General features: G+C 47.1%; 1 protein-coding gene across 3 annotated transcripts; it reads left to right on the forward strand.

The window, feature by feature from the left end:
- Nucleotides 1–2,415: 2,415 nt before the first annotated feature.
- MPI (mannose phosphate isomerase) lies at nt 2,416–10,704 on the forward strand. 3 transcript variants are annotated; one of them, XM_073212184.1, is made up of 8 exons: nt 2,416–2,555; nt 4,534–4,661; nt 5,415–5,525; nt 6,347–6,488; nt 6,812–6,994; nt 8,729–8,902; nt 9,576–9,784; nt 10,080–10,704. In XM_073212184.1, exons 1-8 carry the CDS (start codon nt 2,474–2,476, stop codon nt 10,296–10,298), a joined length of 1,248 nt encoding a protein of 415 aa, XP_073068285.1. In that variant the 5' UTR covers nt 2,416–2,473; the 3' UTR covers nt 10,299–10,704. The 3 variants fall into 3 exon arrangements, with proteins under 3 accessions (XP_073068285.1, XP_073068284.1, XP_017523861.1); XM_073212183.1 differs by having other exon boundaries at nt 2,421–2,555; nt 5,415–5,615; XM_017668372.3 differs by lacking the exon at nt 2,416–2,555 and adding an exon at nt 3,933–4,052 and having other exon boundaries at nt 5,415–5,615.
- Nucleotides 10,705–21,640: the final 10,936 nt, after the last annotated feature.

Raw genomic sequence — 21,640 nt, forward strand, 5'->3', positions numbered from 1 at the left:
TAACACTATTCTTATCTTTCTGAATTTGTTCATCTCTGCAGCCACCCAGTCCAGCCACTGTCATTCCTTCCCTAGACTAGTATAGGTTTGCTAATTGGTCTGTTGTTCATGTTGTAACCAGAAATCTATCTAAAGGGGACACAATTGCTACAGAACTTTTTGTTTAAAATCCTTCAATTATTTCCCATAAAGACCCAAATTCTTAGTTTGGCCTTTGGGTCCTGCAGGATCTGCACTCACCTGTCTATCCTTCCCACCCCTTCTGCCCACCCCCTGCATTCCAGCCCTCTGGTGGCTTTTAAGTTCCTCAAACTTTCCTTGTTCCCACCTGTCTTAGGGCCTTTGCACATGATGTTTCCCTGGTAGATCTTACCCCATATCCTTTCATCCTCTAGTTAATGCCTACTTTTCCTTCAAATCCAAACTCAGAGGCCACTTCCTCAGGAGTGACCTCTCTTCATCCTGTAGGTTACATGAGCCCGTTCCTCCACAACATAAGTTCTTATATTACCCTGTACTTTTCCTTCATGATACCTATTGCAGATTGTAAGTATCCACTTGTATAGGTGGCTATTTGTGTATGTCTTTCTTTTCCACTAAACTGTAAGCTCCACAAGGACAAGAATTGGGTCTGTTTAGTTCACTGTTGTATTTCTGGCACTAACATAGTACCAAGCACATGATAGGCATTTAATAAATATTTGCTATTTCCCTCATCCACTTCTGTTACTTTCCTTTCTTCTCTATACATCCCAAATATCCTTTAGGGTCCAGCTCAACTTTTCTTCAGAAAATGTCCTCGAGTGGGAGGATGGGAAGGGATCCATGTTTGTGTCCCATCCCCACAGTCACCCTCCAAGGGCAGTATAGGGAAAATTATTGTGTTTCTTCTTCACTACTTCCACATAATACTGTGACCAGATGTGTGTGTGTGTGTTTCCCTACATTAGCCAATGCTCTAGCACCAGCTGGGTGCCATTCAATTCAGTTCTGACACTATCTACCTGGGGTTAGCATCACATCCCACAGGTTAAGTAAGGGCTCACTCAGCCCCACAAGATTGCCCCCCCTTCTGATGCCAATCACAAGTCCCAGGTTGTTATACTTCTATAAAATCAGAGTTCCCACAACCTCCTCCTCATATTCAATAATTGGCTAGAATGGCTTCTAGGACTCAGGAAAACACACTTACCAGTTTATTATATAATAAAGGATATGATAAAGAATACAGATGGACAACTGGTTGAAGAAATACATAAGGTGAGGTCTGTGTCTTGAATGCAGGTGTTTCTGTCTCCGAGGAGTTGGGGTGTGCCACACCTTCCAGAAGGTGGATGTGTTCACCAACCCAGAAGCTCTCCAAACTCTGAGTTCAGGGATTTTTATGGAGGCTGCCTCACATAGGTATGATCAGTTATTAACTCAGTCTCTCCCCTCACCCCTCCCTGGAAGACAGGAGGTGGGGCCGAAAGTTCTAAGCTTCTAATCGGCTTGGTCTTTTGGTGATCAGCCTCCACCCTGAAGCTATCCCAGAGCCCAGCAAGAGTTGCCTCAATAGGACAGATGCTCCTATCACCCACAAAATTCTAAGGGATTTAGGAGCTCTATCAGTAACCTGGGTCAAAGACCAAACATTTTAAACAAAAGATGCCCCTAGCAACTTCATTTCTGAAAAAATTACAAAGGTTTTAGGAGCTCTGGCCAGGAGCATGTTATTTTTTCACAGTTATCACAGGCAGCATATAGACATCTTTGCTATCCACAGCCTGAGAGGGAAATAAGTCCACACAACATGAGGCTCTCCTGTCTCCTTGCCCAGCCTAGTACAATGCCAGACTGGTGAAGAAAGAATGGAATTTGACATCACCAGTATAGACCTTGCCCACCCATCTGTCTCTGAAGACCCCTGGAATGTATTTCCCTGTGAAAGAGACATTATGCATTTATTCACTCATTTACAATTGGAGGATGTATAGCAGATGGGACCAGTTGCTTCACCTCTCTGAAACCCATTTTTCTCAACTCTAAAATGGGGCTAATGACAATATCTATCTCATAGGGTTGTCTTGAGAATGAAAGGGAAGAATTCCTGAAAAGGGCTTAATGCAGTAGTACATAATAAATGTTACCTGCTATTATAGCCTGAGCCCTCAGCAGGGCACTGGCATAAATGTGAAACTGAATTAGACATATGGTCTAGTAGGGAAAGAAAGAAATGATCACTAGATGATCACTAGATACAGTGTGATCAGTTCTGGAGACAGACAAGAGGTAAGGGTGGGATGCTCTAAGTTCTCCAAACACCCTAATTGCCCTTACAGATACATTTTTCTGTGTGTAGGGAGGGTCGGGTTGGGTCGGGGCTCTGTCTGTCCCAACAATCTCAGTTCTCCCTTCCCTGTGCAGAGATACTGTAAGGAAGTGACTCTAACTCTAGCTGCGGTGGCGGTGGGAGGCGCTCCAAGAATCCCCTATGCCTAAACCAGCCCTTCATTCTTCTCTGTATGGCTGGGGGAGTGGAAATGACAGGAAGGAGAAGTATTCAAAGGTAGGAGGTATGTGAGATGTGCTATTTGTATAATTCTTGTGTTTTCTATTTTTTTATTCTTTACCGTATGGTGAAGCTTCCTCTGAAACGCAGGCTGACTTACCTGAGGGGGCGGGGGGGCAGGGAGGTTGATGTCCACAGCAGGACAGGACATTACAAAGATAATAGAACTTCCTTTCCTGCCTGGGCATGGTGGAGGCTGCAGGAATCAGCCAGGATTGGGGGGAAGGGGAGGCAGAGTCAGGATGGTGGACCCTCATTCCAAGCTCCTTGGAGCTTCAGCTGCTATGCTCCTGGGCCTCCCCGGCTGGCTGCCCTCCTCCTGGGCTGTTAACCGAGGAGATCCTGATGTCAGAACCTCTCTCCACATGATGGAGCAAGCTATTTCACAGGCAAGGCCCACCCCAGCCAGCAGGGCTCCGGGGACGTTCCCTGGTTTCAGTGCTTGTGACTTGTGAGCCTCTCAGCCTGGAAGAGGGGCTGGGGTTCTGAGTCCCACACTACTTGGGGCAAGGAAGCTCAGAGAAGCATCAAGCACTGACTGCCCTCCGTGTCCCACGCCATCCCATCTGATTCTACAAGCCTGTCAGGCCGACACTACTAGGCCTGTTCTACAGAGGAAGAAAGCGGAGCTCAGACAGCTTAGAGGCCTTGCATGTGACATTTGCCTTCACCAAGCAACAGTGAGTTCCTATTTAGATCACAGTTATTTGCTCAAATCCCCTGACTCATAGTCTCAGAATAAACCCTGAAGTTCTCACAATAGCCTACAAAGTTCTATCCATGTCCTTTCCTCCCAGACCACCTCGCCACCCCGCCCCACCCCCAACAGGCACAGCCTCTTCCTGCTCACCTGCTGCAGCCACACTGGCCCCCTGACTGCTGCTCACTCCAGAACGCGACCGCACAGCCCCACATTCCCAGCTTAGGGCGCGTGATGTTTCTTCTGTCTAGAACATTTTCTTTTCCTCTTCTCTAAATCGGTCCTCAAATCTCACCTTCTCAATGAGGTTTACCTAAACAGCCTTTTACACTGTGCTTCCCACTCCCACCCGCTCTCCTTACCATCTGTCGCACTTTTAACATACTTTATGATTTACATATTCATTATACTTGTTTGCCTGGCTTCCCTTCACCAGAATGTAAGCTCTACAGAGGCAAAAGGATCATTATCTTGTTTCTGGATGTATTACAACAATCCATGGCATCAGCAGGTTTCTCTATAAATACGGGTCCGGTGGAGGAACGAAGGAAGGAATACTAAGACCCAATATTGCGGGCCGGTCGCCTCTGGGCTGGGCTGGTGGGCTCCTCCTGCTGGCTGGTGTGTGGGACAGGGATTCCGAGTCTGGGTAGTGGTCATACGGGGCGCGCGGGCATCAGAGGCGGCTCTCGAGAACTACGTTTCCCAAGGAGCTTTGCGCGCAGGGGGCCGCGGAGGCTGATGGGAAGGGCATACGTGCTGGAAGCCGGCTCCGGTGCGGGAGGATGGCGGCTCAGCAAGGTGGGCTTCTGGCCTGGGTGCCAGCGAGCGTAGGGAACCCTTTCCTGTCGCGTCCTGGGGACCCTTCCGGACTTGATATGCCAAGTCGAATCCACCCTTGGAACTCCGCAGACATATGGATGGGCGCTGGGCAGAGGAGGGGGCACCTGCGATGGGTACTGAGCCGTTATTCAGTCTTTAGATGGTGGGCGGGACCACGCCTTGGTCACTGCGAGACCAGGTGCCTGGAATAGGTTCCCCCCGCTGCCTCCCCGTCACCTCAACGCAACTATCTGCCTCACGTCAGCAGAAGAGCCTTACGGCCCACTTTACAGATGGGAACATTGAGGCCTGATGTAGAGAAGGGTCCCAGCTAACAGCCTGCAGACTCTTTATTTGACCTTGTCCCCTAGACGAAACCGTTAGCTTGTGTCTGGTTTCCCCAAGACAGGGTCAGGGCTCAGGAGTGGAGTGGTGGCTGACCCTTTTTATGTGTCCCCAGTATTCCCACTTTCTTGCGTGGTGCAGCAGTATGCCTGGGGAAAGATGGGTTCCAGCAGTGAAGTGGCTCAGTTGCTGGCCAGCAGTGACCCACTGGCAAGTATCTCAGAGGACAAGCCATATGCAGAGGTGAGACCCTGGGCTGTATTTCACTTCACCGGCAGGTGAGACCAAGGGACTCCACTCAGAGGGCCCGAAGCAAGTCCTGTGGATTAGCTGGGAGAGGGGACAGCAAAGAGGGGGGAGGCCCTTTGGGCTTTCCACATCAGGGCAGGTTGAAGAACCCATACGTGGCACCAAAAGAAGGGTGTTGTGATAAAAGGCTGGGATTTCCAGTACACTCCTCCCAGGAACTCTCGGCACTTACCGAATTTTAATTAAGTCCTTTTCAACAATTAAAATTTTCAGTTTGACTAACTTTTACATTTAATAACCTAAAATATGTCATTCTCCTGTTTAGTAGAGAAAAGGCAAAGCATAGGAATGTTTTAGGCTCTGCTTCTAAGAAATGGAAAAAATGAATGTTACCCCCTCACAGAGCCATTTGAGAGTCAGAGCTTTTCAGTAACCTTGGCAGTGCAGGTGTCATTCCCCTCACTGAGCAGACAAGGAAGCTGAGATCCAGAAACAGGAAATAACTAGGCCAAGCCTCCGTAGCTGGTAGACACAGAGCGTGGATCAGAGCCTGGGTCCCCGGACTCCTGGTGTGCTGGGTTCTGCTCTCCCCCTGTGTGTTTACGTTGGTGTGAGTATTTATTCCCAGTCCTGGGAGGCCCATCTCAGAACTCAGTTGCCCTCTGGGGAACACAGGGTAACTGAGATTAGGGAAGGCTAACTGGGGGTGCCAGGTTCTTCCATCTTCCAAGTTTCCTGTTTTTCCAGCTGTGGATGGGGACCCATCCCCGGGGAGATGCCAAGATCCTTGACAACCGAATCTCACAGAAGACCCTAGGTCAGTGGATTGCTGAGAACCAGGACTGCTTGGGCTCAAAGGTCAAGGACACCTTTAATGGCAAGCTGCCCTTTCTCTTCAAAGTGCTCTCTGTTGAAACAGCCCTGTCCATCCAGGCACACCCTAACAAGGTATAAGATTGGAGTGGGGCACAGAGGTCAGGGTAGGGAAGAGCTCGTGTCAAGGCTCTCCCATGACTTTTATTGCTGCTTTTACAACACCTTGCCAGGCTCCAGCCCAAAGCTAAATCCAAGCCTCACGACTCCTAATTTAGCCCTGCAAGGCCATATCCTGGTGACACATGCTGGCAGCAAATTCTAAGTGGACAGCTGACCAGCCTGTACCAGGGGAGCTTCTCCAAGCTCCCCCTACCCAGCCCGGTACTATTCATATCTACCATTTTCCCACCTGGCTTTCTGGCAGAATTCACTTTTCAGGGTGGGGCAGGAACCCTAGCTATTACCTCAGCTCCACTTCCCAGTGTCTTTGTGCACAAGTCTGTGTGTCACAATCACATTTGTCCAAACTCATCTCTAACTGGGGAAATTAAGACTCAGAGAAGGCAGGTGTTACCCAAAGTCTTACAGCTTGTTAGGGTTAGAGCTTGGCTTGGTATTTGGGTTTCCCAATTTGCAGCCGAAGCCTCTTAGTCTACTCCAGCTCTCCTCCAGATTTGGACCATGTCCCTGCCGTGGGGTTGGCTGAACCCCAAGTTTCTGCATTATGCCTTAACTGGGCTTGTTGCCAGAGGTAGGAAGCTCTGGTGACTGCGAAGGGTAGAAACAAGGGCTGTGTGGGACTGGTGTCTTGCAAGCTGATGGCTACACCTTGACCCCCCTCCTCTTCCCTGGCCATCCCACAGGAGCTGGCAGAGAAGCTGCACCTCCAGGCTCCCCAGCACTACCCGGATGCCAACCATAAGCCAGAGATGGCCATTGCACTCACCTCCTTCCAGGGCTTATGTGGCTTCCGGCCAGTTGAGGAAATTGTGACCTTTCTGACAAGTAAGTTTGGGCAAAATCCTGAGTGCATGCATATTGGGCCTAGGAGATGCATGGGCAAGCCAGGGCATAGCTGGAACAGTGGCAGAGAACAGAGGCTGAATATCACAGGAACTCAAGGGCTGATTGGCTTCATGAATTCTTGAAGGCCCCTGTGACCAGGCTCAGGTGTGGTTGCTGAGGGCTGATGGTGAGCAGTCGGTTTCTACTTAGCATTGCCTTGCTTCTTGGTTAGGGGTGAGATGGGAAGGCCTCCTCTAACTTTCCACTTTGTGAGGGCCATTTTGCCATTCCTGATACGGGCCCTGGCCTGGCCTTTTTTGCAGAGGTGCCCGAGTTCCAGTTTCTAATTGGAGATAGTGCAGCAACACAGCTGAAGCAGAGCATGAGCCATGACTCCCAGACCATGGCCTCTGCTCTGCGGAGCTGTTTCTCCCACCTGATGAAGAGCGAGAAGAAGGTGGTGGTGGAGCAGCTCAACCTACTGGTGAAGCGGATCTCCCAGCAAGGTGGGTGACGTTATAGGCCTAGGTGAAATGCCCATTCTGGGCCTCTGGCACAGTCACCAGGCTGTGGGGAGAGAGTTCTCAACCCCTTTGCTCAAATGCAATACTAAAGTGGGCCCAACTTAGATGGTCTGTTAGCAACTTGGCATTTTTTTAGTCTTTATGGAGCAGAGCTCTAGGTTGAGTGCTCTTTCCTGACTGGCTGGAGACCAGCTGGCCTGAAGGACAGGATGTCTCCCATCGGCACCCTGAGATTTCCGCAGCCCTACAGCTGCTCCCCAAGGATGGATTTGCACTCTGGGTCTACATAGCAGGGAGGGAACAAGAGGACCCTCTCCTCCAAAGGCCTGGTGCCCAGAGCTCTCAGTCAGTAGATTGTTCCTTAAGTACCTGCTCTGTGCCCAACCTTGTGCTAACTAAGGAGAGTTCAGGAAATGACTCTGGTGGGTGTGGTTGTGTCGCCTTTGGGTTGAGGAGTCAATACAAGCAGTATAGAACAAGGCAGAAGGGACTCTCAGCTATGCGCTTGCGTGGACACATCGTGAGGCCCCACCCCCTTCTCCAGGCGATCACAGAGCTCTTCTATCTCTGAACATTTTCCCAGGTACCTTTGAGCCACAAGGAACTATTTATTTCACTCAAGCATACCCTGTGCTTTGTTTTTTGGTGTTTGCTCTGCTTGCATGCCTCTCCCTTGAAGGGGCTTCTTATACTCACAGCGGAACTGACTGCTCCTGCCTGGCGCTCCCATAAAACCCTGTTCGATCATAGCCTTTGGTTATACGAGCCTGTACCATCACAAGCACACTTGTTACAACGGGTCTTCTTCAGACCAGGGACCTGTTTTCTTGACCTTCTGTGTCCCCAGGCCTTAGGCAGGCATCCACCGCGTCTGCATGGGACTCAGTGCGAGTGTCCGGCCTGGTCCGGCTGGTCTCCTCACTGGGGCACTGACCACCTACTCTGCTTCTACTAATACTCTCCTCCCACCTCTGCACACTCAGAACACTCGGCTCACCTCTGCCTGCCTCGCCCAGTTCCCAACAAGCCTCCCCTCGCTCTGCCCCAGGCTGGGCTGACTCTCCTAGTTAGGCTCTGGGACGCACTTTGGCTCTTGGGGCTTTTTGCCTCATGCTCTCTGGGGTGACCGATCATGTTTGCCTGGGACTGAGGGACTTTTGGAGATGCAGTATTTTCAGTGCTAAAAAGGGGAAGGCCTGGGCTAACGGGGACAGTTGATCACCCTACATGGAACTCTTGGGTTTTTCCTACCTAGTTTTGGATGCTTAGAGCAGTGGTTCTCACAGGGACATTGCCAATTGTCTGGAGATAGTTTCCATTGTCCAAACATGGGTTGGGGGTGATGGTGGTACCTTGTGGATAGGGGTGAGGGATGCTGCCGAACACCCTACAAAGCACAGGACAACCCCCACAATGAAGAATCATGTGGCTCCAACTGTTCCTAGTGCTGAGATTGAGAAACACTGTCTTAAAAGGAGCACACCCTAGCCCTTTGAGTACCTAGTATAGTGCTGGGCATACAGATGATCAAAAGGGAAAAATGGCATCGTATGGGCTGCAATGTCAAGGCAGGCTGGTCCTGAGGGCCGGGAAGACACACCCACCAGTTTCTGGACTCCTGTGGATGGGGGCTTCCCCAGGATTCCCTGGCCAAGGTGGGACTGTGAACACCACTGAATGTTCCCGAGTGACCTTGGGGTGTTCTGTGACCTTCAGTGACTGCTGGAAACAAAATGGAGGACATCTATGGGGAGCTCTTGCTGCAGCTACACCAGCAGCACCCAGGTGACATTGGATGCTTTGCCGTCTACTTCCTGAACCTGCTCACCCTGAAGCCAGGGGAGGCCATGTTTCTGGAGGCCAACGTGCCCCATGCCTACCTGAAAGGAGGTGAGCCCTACCACCTTACCCCTTGGGCCTTCCCCATTCTGACAATAGGAGGAGAGGGTGGTTGAGACCTTCTTTAAGGTCCTATCCAACTCTGACCCCCCAGAGTTGCTGGGGTCAGTAGAGAAGTGGCCAGTAGGGATGGCCATTGTCAGTTTGGTGCTGGGTACTGCTGGAATCTTTGCACCGACCTGTGAGGTCACAATACTCTCATGTTAAGCTCTGTCAATGTGTGTGGGAACTCGTTTTAACCCAGGCTATATTGGATGAAGCCTGTCTTCTCCCTCCTGCATCAAACTGCCTTTGCATATCTGTCCTGTCTACCTAGAGATCTTTATGTTAAAATATACGTTGCCACAGGAGGGTGTTAGATTTTGACTGTTGGCTGTTTATCCGCTCATGGACAGTATGGTAGAAGTGGAAGAATAGAGTTTGGGGAGGATTGGGGCCCCCCAGGGATCAACATGACTCCCCCTGACAACAGCAAGTGACCTGTCACCTGTTTCTGGTATCTGGTATTCTAGCCCATTCTCCCAGAGAATGTAGTTCACACAATTTTAACTGTGCAGGGAGCTCATGGCACTCAGGTTACTCCAGGTTACTTTGGTCCAGCCCTGGAGTACCAATCTCCTAGCATCCTTCATCAGCTTAGCCCGTGACAACGGTTTGTCCCCAGACTGTGTGGAGTGCATGGCGTGTTCAGACAACACAGTGCGTGCAGGCCTGACACCCAAGTTCATCGATGTGCCAACTCTGTGCGAAATGCTCAGCTATACCCCCAGCCCCAGCAAGGACAGGCTCTTCCATCCAACACGGAGTCAGGAAGACCCCTGCCTCTCTATCTATGACCCGCCTGTTACAGACTTCACTGTTATGAAGATGGAGGTGAGTGGGGGGCCATGGTGGGGAGCCTTAAGTGTAGCATGAAAAAGCCTGGCAAAGGCTACAAAGTGGAATATACCTGGGGCTGGGTTTCCTTTCTTTTCATTTGGTGCGGCCATGGCCATGGGCCTGCCCACTCCCCTCTGTAACAGGGACCAGACATGGGCCTCCATGCTGACAGGACCTTAGCAATGGGGAGAAGGTGCCAGAATTCTCACCACCCTTCGGGTCTTCTTGGGCCCCCATGAATGACAGGAGCAGAGACCAAGCTGCACCATCCTGTTTTCCTCCTGCCCAGGTCCCTGGCTCCGCTGCTGAATACAAGGTCTCGGCACTGGACTCCGCCAGCATCCTCCTGATGGTGCAAGGGACAGTGACAGCCAGCACTCCCACAGCACAGGCAGCAATCCCCCTGCGGCGGGGCGGGGTACTCTTCATTGGGGCCAATGAGAGCGTCTCGCTGCAGCCCACTGTGCCCGAGGACCTGCTGATGTTCCGTGCCTGCTGTCTGCTGTAGGGGCCACAGCCTTCCCGGCTCTCTGCCAGTTACCCTGAATCCTGGCCAGTCTTCTCTCCTCAGGCCCAGCCCCAGCCCCTTCCCTGCTCTGGACTCTTGGGATATACCCTGGATTGATGGGGTAGAGTGAGCTTAGTGAGTTCTGAATAGGCCTGAGCTGACCTGTCTTCCTCCTGGCATGAGGGCCACATGTGAGGACTAAGGACTGACGCTCCCCTTGTACGTTCCAGCCTACGGCCGTCTGAAAACAGCAGGAGGGTAGGTGATTTATTTCTAGGACCAGGATTCTGGCCCTGGGACTGCCCATTTCCTCAATTGCAGAGGGGAAAAGGGTAGGCCTGTGGACTCGTGTTGCTCATCGTCACCCTCTTGCGTTGTCAAAGCTATTAAAGATACTTGTGTTGAGGCTGTGGGTTGAAGAGCAGTTCCAGTCCCTGAAGTGGGCTGAAAGAGCCTTCCCTAGATGTCTAGTTTTTGTCTTGGTTCTGCTTCAGATCGCTGCCTGGGGTGCGTCCAGACCCCTTTAATGGAAAGTTGTGGGAGACGCTGCTCGCTTTAGCCTCAGCTGCACAGCTTGCAGGCTGGTCTCCAGCCCTCCAGCCCTGCAGATGTGGAAGGTGGGTCAGAGATACGCATTATCAATGCAAGATTCTTCTCTTCAGTGTATCAGTTGGCCTTAGGGCAGGGGTCAGCAAGCCAAAGCCTGCAGACTAGACCTGGCTGCACCCTGTCGTTTACATACTGTCCAGCTGCAGTCAGGCTACAGTGGCAGAGTGGAGTAGATGCCAGCAAAGCCAAAAGTATTGACTGGCTCTTCACATGGAAAGTTTGTCAACAACTTCTGTAGAGCACATTCAGTCACGGTGTCTCGCATATCTATGGACACTCAAGGACAGGATGATCCAATTCACATTATGAAGGGAAACCTACCTACTTTTCCTAAACTGGCAGGAAGTACCTAGGAAAGCATCTACTCTCTCTGTACCCACCTTCTAGAGGTGGGACACACCACTGCAAGAGGCTGCATGGCTGGCTGTTTTGCTTCTGACTGGCAGTCTTAGTCCTGCCACCCCAGACTAAGCAGAGATCCAGGCTATTAGCTCCTTCCTGTGGGATAAGGGCTGACTCGCACAAGAGGATCTTTCTGGGCTACTGCCCACACTAGATCCCTACACAGTGGGATTTCAGGAAACTACCTTCAAAAAGGGTCTGGCCAAACTGTTTCAGGTGTTTTGGCCTCCAAATTTTCTTCAGCTTAAAAAACAAAAAACAAAACAAAACAAACCTGGGAAGGGTCTGCTAAAGGAAACTATAAAGAACAGTGATGTACAAAAAAAAAGCCTATTCCCTCCATGTTCTCCGGTGAAGCAGGCCTGAAGATGATGCCTGTGGGAACAGCAGAAAGGAGAGGAGGTCCTAGAAGGAATGGTTAGGGTCGGGGCTATTAGGCAATTTCTACATTTTCGAATTCAGAAGGAGCAACAATTGCAGTCTAGGCCTTTCTCAAAAATCCGACTGCCACACAGATGGCTCAACTAGCATGATTGTATTTATTCTTAAAAACTTACAGAGCTATAGAAGCCTAATGCAAGAATTCTGTAGAGTACTTTGTAAACGTCAGAGTACCACTCCCGTTCATGAGGTTAAGCCGGAATGGGCCTTCTCTCCCAGGCACTATCTCTAGCAGGACACCCAGCACTCTGATGAATTAGGGCAGGTTGGCTCTGGGCACCTTGGTGCCTTTATTGGTGACATTTTAGCCTGTAGCCCCAAACTACTGACCATTTCTACGCTGCCTCACTGTACTATCCCCAGTTCCAGGTTCCTGCAACTTTTTCCACAGAGGTAGTGCCTCCCCCATGGGGTCAGCCAGCTCTGAAACATCCTGTCCATGGACAGCTGTGGCCAAACACTAGTGTCACTTTACAGCCATGACTACCTGAAGGCCCTCATCATAGGGTCCTGCTGTCAGTCTCTCACCTATGGCAGCTGCCAAATACTCAGGCTACTCTGTCCTAACCAGCTATCCCCCAGAAATGTGGCCCCATGTGGTTTTCCATTTTAACCACCATCTTTACTCTGTTCTACATCTGAGCCCTTTCTTCATGTGCACGTCTCCACCTCTGCAGAAACCAGAAAGCCTTGGGTATGATCTCTATGGAGGGACAAAGTATTCAGAATGGAGATGTTCTCCCTCCCTGCAGGCATTTGCACAAAGTGCTCAGAATGTTGGACACCTGTGTAGAGTTGCAGCATCCCATCCCAGAACTGAGTCCATCTGCTTCCCCTATTCCCCAGATCCCAATCTGAGGTACCTGTGGCCTCTGTGCCATTTCCCATCTGCTGTGATGCTAGACTGTAAAATTAAGTTAGCTGCAGCCCCCTGGATACCATATATTCCTCTCAACTTTCTGTGACTTAAGAAAAGCACCAAGATAGATGCCAATCAAGCACTGGTAAGAGTACCCTCATAAGGATAGTCAGTGGACAAATGACTAGGCCTTTTTACCTGATGTTCTTACTAGTCACCTTATAGTCAAGCAGGAGGAGTCCATGCCGTCCCTCATATACCTCCAGTGGTCACAGAACAGCAAATAAAGCAACAGGCTGAGCGCTTCCCCATGTGGGTCTGCACCCCAATCCTGACTCCCATGCCTCTTAGGCTAGGAACCCTGTCCACTCCCGTTAAGTCCACACCACAGTTCTAGATGAGGCAAAAAATCCCACCACAAACAAAACAAACCACTGAAAACCTAAATTCTAGGGAGAGGCCTGGTACAGCAAGAGATGCTACCTACTGGGGGTCACAGGAGACTATGCCTGCCTCTGCTGCGTTCAGAGCGGAGAGGCTGTGCTGCACCTGAGAAGCACCAAGTAAGGGGGAACTGCAGGTCACTGATCTTCCCAAGGATCGGTCCCTTCCACGATTTGGGGGCTGACCGCAATCCCCACTGCACTATGCTAGGCCCATGCTGAGGTGAAGGCAAACCCTCTGCAACAGTGGATTATCTCAGGCAGGTGCTTGGGAGCTGGCACATGTCCCTCCACCCGTCCTGTCTGATCCTCTGTCTATGTCAATGCCCACACATTAGTGCCAGTGTACTTATCATCCGCTGCTGCTCAAGTTCAGAAGGCTAACCAAACAGGACTGCACCTGACCTCTCCCTGCAGCTCCCTCTGCTGGTAGCCAAAAACTGCGGGTTCTGGGGCAAACTCCAGACCCTTCACCCAACCTTCAACTCAAATACTCGGTAGGGAAACTAGCCAAGTACAAGGTAAAGAATGGTGACCAAGTAGGCAAATAAAAAAACATGTACAGGAGGCAGAGCCTGGATGGCGGCGTGAGTAGAGCAGAGGAACTCTCCTCCCAAAACCACATATATCTATGAAAATATAACAAAGACAACTCTTCCTAAAATAGAGACCAGAGGACACAGGAAAACATCCAGACCACATCCACACCTGCGAGAACCCAGCGCCTCGCGAACGGGGTGACATACAAGCCCCGGCCCGGCGGGTCCCGAATGCCCCTCCCCCCAGCTCCCGGAGGTAGGAGAGGAGTCAGAGCGGGAGGGGGAGGGAGCCCAGGGCTGCTGAGCACCCAGCCCCAGCCATTCGCACCAGAGCACAGACAGTGTGTGCGTGGGGCCCCGGATACCAGGGAAACAGGACAGCAAAATGGTGAGTGGGTACTGGAGGCCGGCGCTGGAGGACAAAAGAAAAGCGAGCGGCCATCTTTTTTTTGGTTGTTGTTGTTGTTGTTGTTTTGTTGCAGTGAGTGTAGTCCTTTTTGGAAGTCTTAAAGGGACAGGGACCCCAATACTAGGGAAAAAGGGCGCAAGACCGGTGAGCAGGTATCGGAGACTGGCGCCAGAGAACAAAAGAAACGCGAGCGGTCACCTTTTTCCCTTCTTTTCTTTTTGTTGTTGTTGTTGTTTTGGTGAGCGCTTTTTGGAAGTCTTAAAGGGATAGGGACCCCAATACTAGGGAATCAGGGCAGCAAGTCCAGTGAGCGGGTGCCCGAGGCTGGCGCTGGAGAATAAAGAAAAACGAGCGGCCAATTTTTTTTTTTTGTGGTCGTTGTTCTGCTTTGGCAGGTGCTTTTTGGAAGTTTTAAAAGGGCAGGGCGGGACACTTAGTCCAGAGGCAGGGAATCTGGGGATCTCTGGCCACTATAACCCCCTGGGAAGCAGGGAGCACGGAGGCCCCTTACGGAGATAAATAGCCTCCCGGCTGCTCCCCCTCCAACGCAACTCCACCACTTTGGATCAGCAGCCCAAGCCAGGCCACGCCCACAGCGACAACGGAGATAAACTCCATAGCAACCGGGCAGGAAGCAGAAGCCCTGTCTGTGCGCAGCTGCCCAGCACAAGCCACTAGAGGTCGCTATTCTCCCAGGAGAGGAAGGCCACAAACCAACGAGAAGGGAAGCTCTTCCAGCTGTCACTCGTCCCAGCTCTGCAAACTATCTCTATCACCATGAAAAGGCAAAACTACAGGCAGACAAAGATCACAGAGACAACACCTGAGAGGGAGACAGACCTAACCAGTCCTCCTGAAAAAGAAATCAAAATAAAGATCATGAACATGCTGACAGAGATGCAGAGAAATATGCAAGAGAAATGGGATGAAGTCCGGAGAGAGAACACAGATGCCAGAAGGGAGATCACAGAAATGAAACAAACTCTGGAAGGATTTATAAGCAGAACGGATAAGATGCAAGAGGCCATTGATGGAATTGAAACCAGAGAACAGGAACGCATAGAAGCTGACAAAGAGAGAGAGAAAAGGATCTCCAGGAATGAAACAATATTAAGAGAACTGTGTGACCAATCCAAAAGGAACAATATCCATATTATAGTGGTACCAGAAGAAGAAGAGAGAGGAAAAGGGACGGAAAGTATCTTGGAAGAAATAATTGCTGAAAACTTCCCCAAACTGGGGGAAGAAATAATCAAACAGACCATGGAAATACACAGAACCCCCAACAGAAAGGATCCAAGGAGGACAACACCAAGACACATAATAATTAAAATGGCAAAGATCAAAGACAAGGAAAGAGTTTTAAAGGCAGCTAGAGAGAAAAAGGTCACCTATAAAGGAAAACCCATCAGGCTAATATCAGACTTCTCAACAGAAACCTTACAGGCCAGAAGAGAATGGCATGATATATTTAATGCAATGAAACAAAAGGGCCTTGAACCAAGGATACTGTATCCAGCACGACTATCATTTAAATATGATGGCGGGATTAAACAATTCCCATACAAGCAAAAGCTGAGGGAATTTGCTTCCCACAAACCACCTCTACAGGGCATCTTACGGGGACTGCTCTAGATGGGAGCACTCCTAGAAAGAGCACAGAACAAAACACACAACATATGAAGAATGGAGGAGGAGGAATAAGAAGGGAGAGAAGAAAAGAATCTCCAGACAGTGTATATAACAGCTCAATAAGTGAGCTAAGTTAGGCGGTAAGATACTAAAGAGGCTCACCTTGAACCTTTGGTATCCACAAATTTAAAGCCTGCAATGGCAATAAGTACATATCTTTCAATAGTCACCCTAAATGTAAATGGACTGAATGCACCAATCAAAAGACACAGAGTAATAGAATGGATAAAAAAGCAAGACCCATCTATATGCTGCTTACAAGAAACTCACCTCAAACCCAAAGACATGTACAGACTAAAAGTCAAGGGATGAAAAAACATATTTCAGGCAAACAACAGCGAGAAGAAAGCAGGGGTTACAGTACTAATATCAGACAAAATAGACTTCAAAACAAAGAAAGTAACAAGAGATAAAGAAGGACACTACATAATGATAAAGGGCTCAGTCCAACAAGAGGATATAACCATTCTAAATATATATGCACCCAACACAGGAGCACCAGCATATGTGAAACAAATACTAACAGAACTAAAGGGGGAAATAGACTGCAGTGCATTCATTTTAGGAGATTTCAATACACCACTCACCCCAAAAGATAGATCCACCGGGCAGAAAAGAAGTAAGCACACAGAAGCACTGAACAACACATAGAGCAGATGGACCTAATAGACATCTATAGAACTCTACATCCAAAAGCAACAGGATATACATTCTTAAGTGCACATGGAACATTCTCCAGAATACACCACATACTAGCCCACAAAAAGAGCCTCAGCAAAATCCAAAATATTGTAATTCTACCAACCAATTTTTCAGACCACAAAGGTATAAAAGTAGAAATAAATTCTACAAAGAAAACAAAAAGGCTCACAAACACATGGAGGCTTAACAACATGCTCCTAAATAATCAATGGATCAACGAACAAATTAAAAAAGAGATCAAGGAATACATAGAAACAAATGACAACAAAAACACAAAGCCCCAACTTCTCTGGGACGCAGCGAAAGCAGTCCTAAGAGGAAAGTATATAGTGATCCAGGCACACTTGAAGAAGGAAGAACAATCCCAAATGAATAGTCTAACATCACAATTATCAAAATTGGAAAAAGAAGAACAAATGAGGCCTAAAGTCAGCAGAAGGAGGGACATAATAAAGATCAGAGAAGAAATAAACAAAATTGAGAAGAATAAAACAATAGCAAAAATCAATGAAACCAAGAGCTGGTTCTTTGAGAAAATAAACAAAATAGATAAGCCTCTAGCCAAACTTATTAAGAGAAAAAGAGAATCAACACAAATCAACAGAATCAGAAATGAGAATTGAAAAATCACGACAGACTCCACAGAAATACAAAGAATTATTAAAGACTACTATGAAAACCTATATGCCAACAAGCTGGAAAACCTAGAAGAAATGGACAACTTCCTAGAAAAATACAACCTTCCATGACTGACCAAGGAAGAAACACAAAAGGTAAACAAACCAATTACGAGCAAAGAAATTGAAACGGTAATCAAAAAACTACCCAAGAACAAAGCACCCGGGCCAGATGGATTTACCTTGGAATTTTATCAGACACACAGAGAAGACATAATACCCATTCTCCTTAAAGTTTTCAAAAAAATAGAAGAGAAGGGAATACTCCCAAACGCACTCTATGAAGCCAACGTCACCCTAGTACCAAAACCAGGCAAAGACCCCACCAAAAAAGAAAGTTACAGACCAATATCCCTGATGAATGTAGATGCAAAAATACTTAATAAAATATTAGCAAACCAAATTCAAAAGTATATCAAAAGGATCATACACCATGACCAAGTGGGATTCATCCCAGGGATGCAAGGATGGTACAACATTCGAAAATCCATCAACATTATCCACCACATCGACAAAAAGAAAGACAAAAACCACATGATCATCTCCATAGATGCTGAAAAGGCATTTGACAAAATTCAACATCCATTCATGATAAAAACTCTCAGCAAAATGGGAATAGAGGGCAAGTACCTCAACATAATAAAGCCCATATGTGATAAACCCACAGCCAGCATTATACTGAACAGCGAGAAGCTGAAAGCATTTCCTCTGAGATTGGGAACCAGACAGGGATGCCCACTCTCCCCACTGTTATTTAACATAGTACTGGAGGTCCTAGCCACGGCAATCAGACAAAACAAAGAAATACAAGGACTCCAGATTGGTAAAGAAGAAAAACTGTCACTATTTGCAGACGACATGATATTGTACATAAAAAACCCTAAAGACTCCACCCCAAAACTACTAGAACTGATATCAGAATACAGCAAAGTTGCAGGATACAAAATTAATACACAGAAATGTGTAGCTTTCCTATACACTAACAATGAACCAATAGAAAGAGAAATCAGGAAAACAATTCCATTCACAATTGCATCAAAAAGAATAAAATACTTCAGAATAAATCTAACCAAAGAAGTGAATGACCTACACTCTGAAAACTGTAAGTCAGTCTTAAGAGAAATTAAAGGGGACACTAACAAATGGAAACTCATCCCATGCTCGTGGCTAGGAAGAATCAATATTGTCAAAATGGCCATCCTGCCCAAAGCAATATACAGATTTGATGCAATCCCTATCAAATTACCAGCAACATTCTTCAATGAACTGGAACAAATAATTCAAAAACTCATATGGAAACACCAAAGACCCCGAATAGCCAAAGCAATCCTGAGAAAGAAGAATAAAGTAGGGGGGATCTCACTCCCCAACTTCAAGCTCTACTACAAAGCCATAGTAATCAAGACAATTTGGTACTGGCAGAAGAACAGACCCACAGACCAGTGGAACAGACTAGAGACTCCAGACATTAACCCAAACATATATGGTCAATTAATATTTGATAAAGGAGCCATGGACATACAATGGCGAAATGACAGTCTCTTCAACAGATGGTGCTGGCAAAACTGGACAGCTACATGTAGGAGAATGAAACTGGACCTTTGTCTAACCCCATATACAAAGGTAAACTCAAAATGGATCAAAGACCTGAATGTAAGTCATGAAACCATTAAACTCGTGGAAAAAAACATAGGCAAAAACCTCTTAGACATAAACATGAGTGACCTCTTCTTGAACATATCTCCCCGGGCAAGGGAAACAACAGCAAAAATGAACAAGTGGGACTATATTAAGCTGAAAAGCTTCTGTACAGCAAAAGACACTATCAATAGAACAAAAAGGAACCCTACAGTATGGGAGAATATATTTGTAAATGACAGATCTGATAAAGGCTTGATGTCCAAAATATATAAAGAGCTCACACGCCTCAACAAAAATCAAATAATCCAATTAAAAAATGGGCAGAGGAACTGAACAGACAGTTCTCCAAAAAAGAAATACAGATGGTCAACAGACACATGAAAAGATGCTCCACATCACTAATTATCAGAGAAATGCAAATTAAAACTACAATGAGGTATCACCTCACACCAGTAAGGATGGCCACCATCCAAAAGACAAACAACAACAAATGTTGGCGAGGCTGTGGAGAAAGGGGAACCCTCCTACACTGCTGGTGGGAATGTAAATTAGTTCAACCATTGTGGAAAGCAGTTTGGAGGTTCATCAAAATGCTCAAAACAGACTTACCATTTGACCCAGGAATTCCACTTCTAGGAATTTACCCTAAGAACACAGCAATCAAGTTTGAGAAAGACAGATGCACCCTATGTTTATCGCAGCACTATTTACAATAGCCAAGAATTGGAAGCAACCTAAATGTCCATCGGTAGATGAATGGATAAAGATGTGGTACATATACACAATGGAATACTACTCAGCCATAAGAAGAGGGAAAATCCTACCATTTGCAGCAACATGGATGGACCTGGAGGGTATTATGCTCAGTGAAATAAGCCAAGCGGAAAAAGAGAAATACCAAATGATTTCACTCATCTGTGGAGTATAAGAACAAAGGAAAAACTGAAGGAACAAAACAGCAGCGGAATCACAGAACCCAAGAATGGACTAACAGGTACCAAAGGGAAAGGGAGTGGGGAGGATGGGTGGGTAAGGAGGGGGGAGTATTAAGATTAGCATGCATGGCGGGGTGGGAGAAAGGGGAGGGCTGTACAAGACAGAGAAGACAAGTAGTAATTCTACAATTTTGCTATGCTGATGGACAGTGACTGTAAAGGGGTTTATAGGGGAGACCTGGTATAGGGGAGAGCCTAGTAAACATAATATTCTTCATGTAAGTATAGATTAAAGATAACAAAAAAAAAAAAGAGAAGCAGGATTACTCCCTGATAGGATAAAACTAACTGTAAATCAATGACTAATGCATGCTTTAAATATCCTTAATTTTGATCACTTAAAGGGTGTCAGATGATTGGCTATGGATGTACACTTTTCTGATAATATTCCTTTCTCTACACAATGGTATAAAGGGCATATCAAAGTGTGGGCAAAGGGTCTGTTTGTGTTTATACAGAGGATCAAAGCCTAATTTGGCTACCCAGAAAATGAACTAAGACACGATATGAAGAAGAACTTCCAACTTCAGCACTTTCTGGAAGAGACATACAAGAAGATGATCATCAAAAAACCTCAACAAAGATCCAGGCGATGCTGCAGTTGTAGCTGCATTCATCCCACTGGTTCCTGGACTTGCCATGGAAATGAAGAAGGAGATATCTAAGCTGGCCTGTGCATACAGCGAAACAACAAATTTGACTGGATCTATACTGTTGGAACTCAACCAAGAATTAGGAGAAGTGCAAGTTGTAGCGCGCCAAAATCTTACAACTACAGACTATCTACGGTTAAAAGAACATATGGGATGTGAACAGTTCTCAGGAATGGGTTGTTTTAATTTGTCTGATTTCTCTCAGACTGTTCAAGTACAGTTGGACAATATCCATTATATCATAGGCAAATTTTCACAAATGCCTAGGGTGCCTAACTGGTTTTCTTGGCTTCACTGGAGATGGCTGGTAATTATAGATCTGCTTTGGTTATGTAACTGTATTCCTATTATGTTAATGTCTGTGCGCAATTTAATTAGGAGTTTAAAACTTATACATGCTTAAGTTACTCTACAAGAAGATATGTCAAAGAAATAATCAATCTTCCCATGTTTTCTTCCATCTGCTACATCTGTAGCTTTTCTTCTTCCTTCCTAATTACAACCCTTAAATAGAATTCGTGCCTCATATCAAATTCACCGAGTATCATTACTCCTCCAAGTGGTAAAGACAATGTAGGGCATAGAAGCCACAGGGCATAAATCTACAAAGAAGTAAAAAGCTAAGCTTTTCAAACAATATGGCTTCTCTCTCACTTACCAACTTTACATTTCCCTGTATGGCCCCGGAAGATGACTGGTTAGCCAGAGACGGGTAAGATTCCTCAAGGGAGGAACAACCTAAGACAGGCACAGTCACAGGGGGGCCATCAGGTGAGAAATTGGGGATCAACAGAGGTGAGGCTTAGAACCTCACCCCCCCTGTTTTGAGAGAAATCTTCTGCATCCGTGGATGTTTTATTGCCCTTGTCTAGCTTGGATTAACACATAGTCTACAGGCACACAGCTGATCATCTACATTTGCCCTCTTACAGCACTAAACTATATTTTCTACCTTTATCTTACATCTACCTACCACTTCAGCATTTTATTAAAAAAAAATAATAATAATAATAAAGGGAGAAATGTGGGATTCACATATAAATCAAGTATAAAAATCAAACGAATATTCATATTTGACCTGATTGTTTATAGTTCATGATGCGTGATCAAAACCGAAAGTTTCTGTGATGACTGCCCTTGCACTGTTCACCATGTAAGAAATTATTCACTGTGTAAGAATTTGTTCACCATGTAAGAACTTGTTCGTTATGCTTCAGAAGATTGGAGACTGATGAGAAGTAGGCTGGGGGTGGATTAATGATTGTGCATTGAGCATTGAC

The sequence above is a fragment of the Manis javanica genome, chromosome 8 (assembly GCF_040802235.1).
Source record: "Manis javanica isolate MJ-LG chromosome 8, MJ_LKY, whole genome shotgun sequence".
In the NCBI taxonomy this organism is placed as follows: domain Eukaryota; kingdom Metazoa; phylum Chordata; class Mammalia; order Pholidota; family Manidae; genus Manis; species Manis javanica.

Excerpts from the sequence above, each read along its gene's own strand:
- MPI (XM_073212183.1), top strand. The coding sequence starts at position 2,474 with ATGCCTAAACCAGCCCTTCATTCTTCTCTGTATGGCTGGGGGAGTGGA. Across the intron at positions 6,489-6,811 it reads AATTGTGACCTTTCTGACAA|AGGTGCCCGAGTTCCAGTTT; the intron begins GTAAGTTTGGGC and ends CCTTTTTTGCAG. Across the intron at positions 9,785-10,079 it reads TCACTGTTATGAAGATGGAG|GTCCCTGGCTCCGCTGCTGA; the intron begins GTGAGTGGGGGG and ends CCTCCTGCCCAG.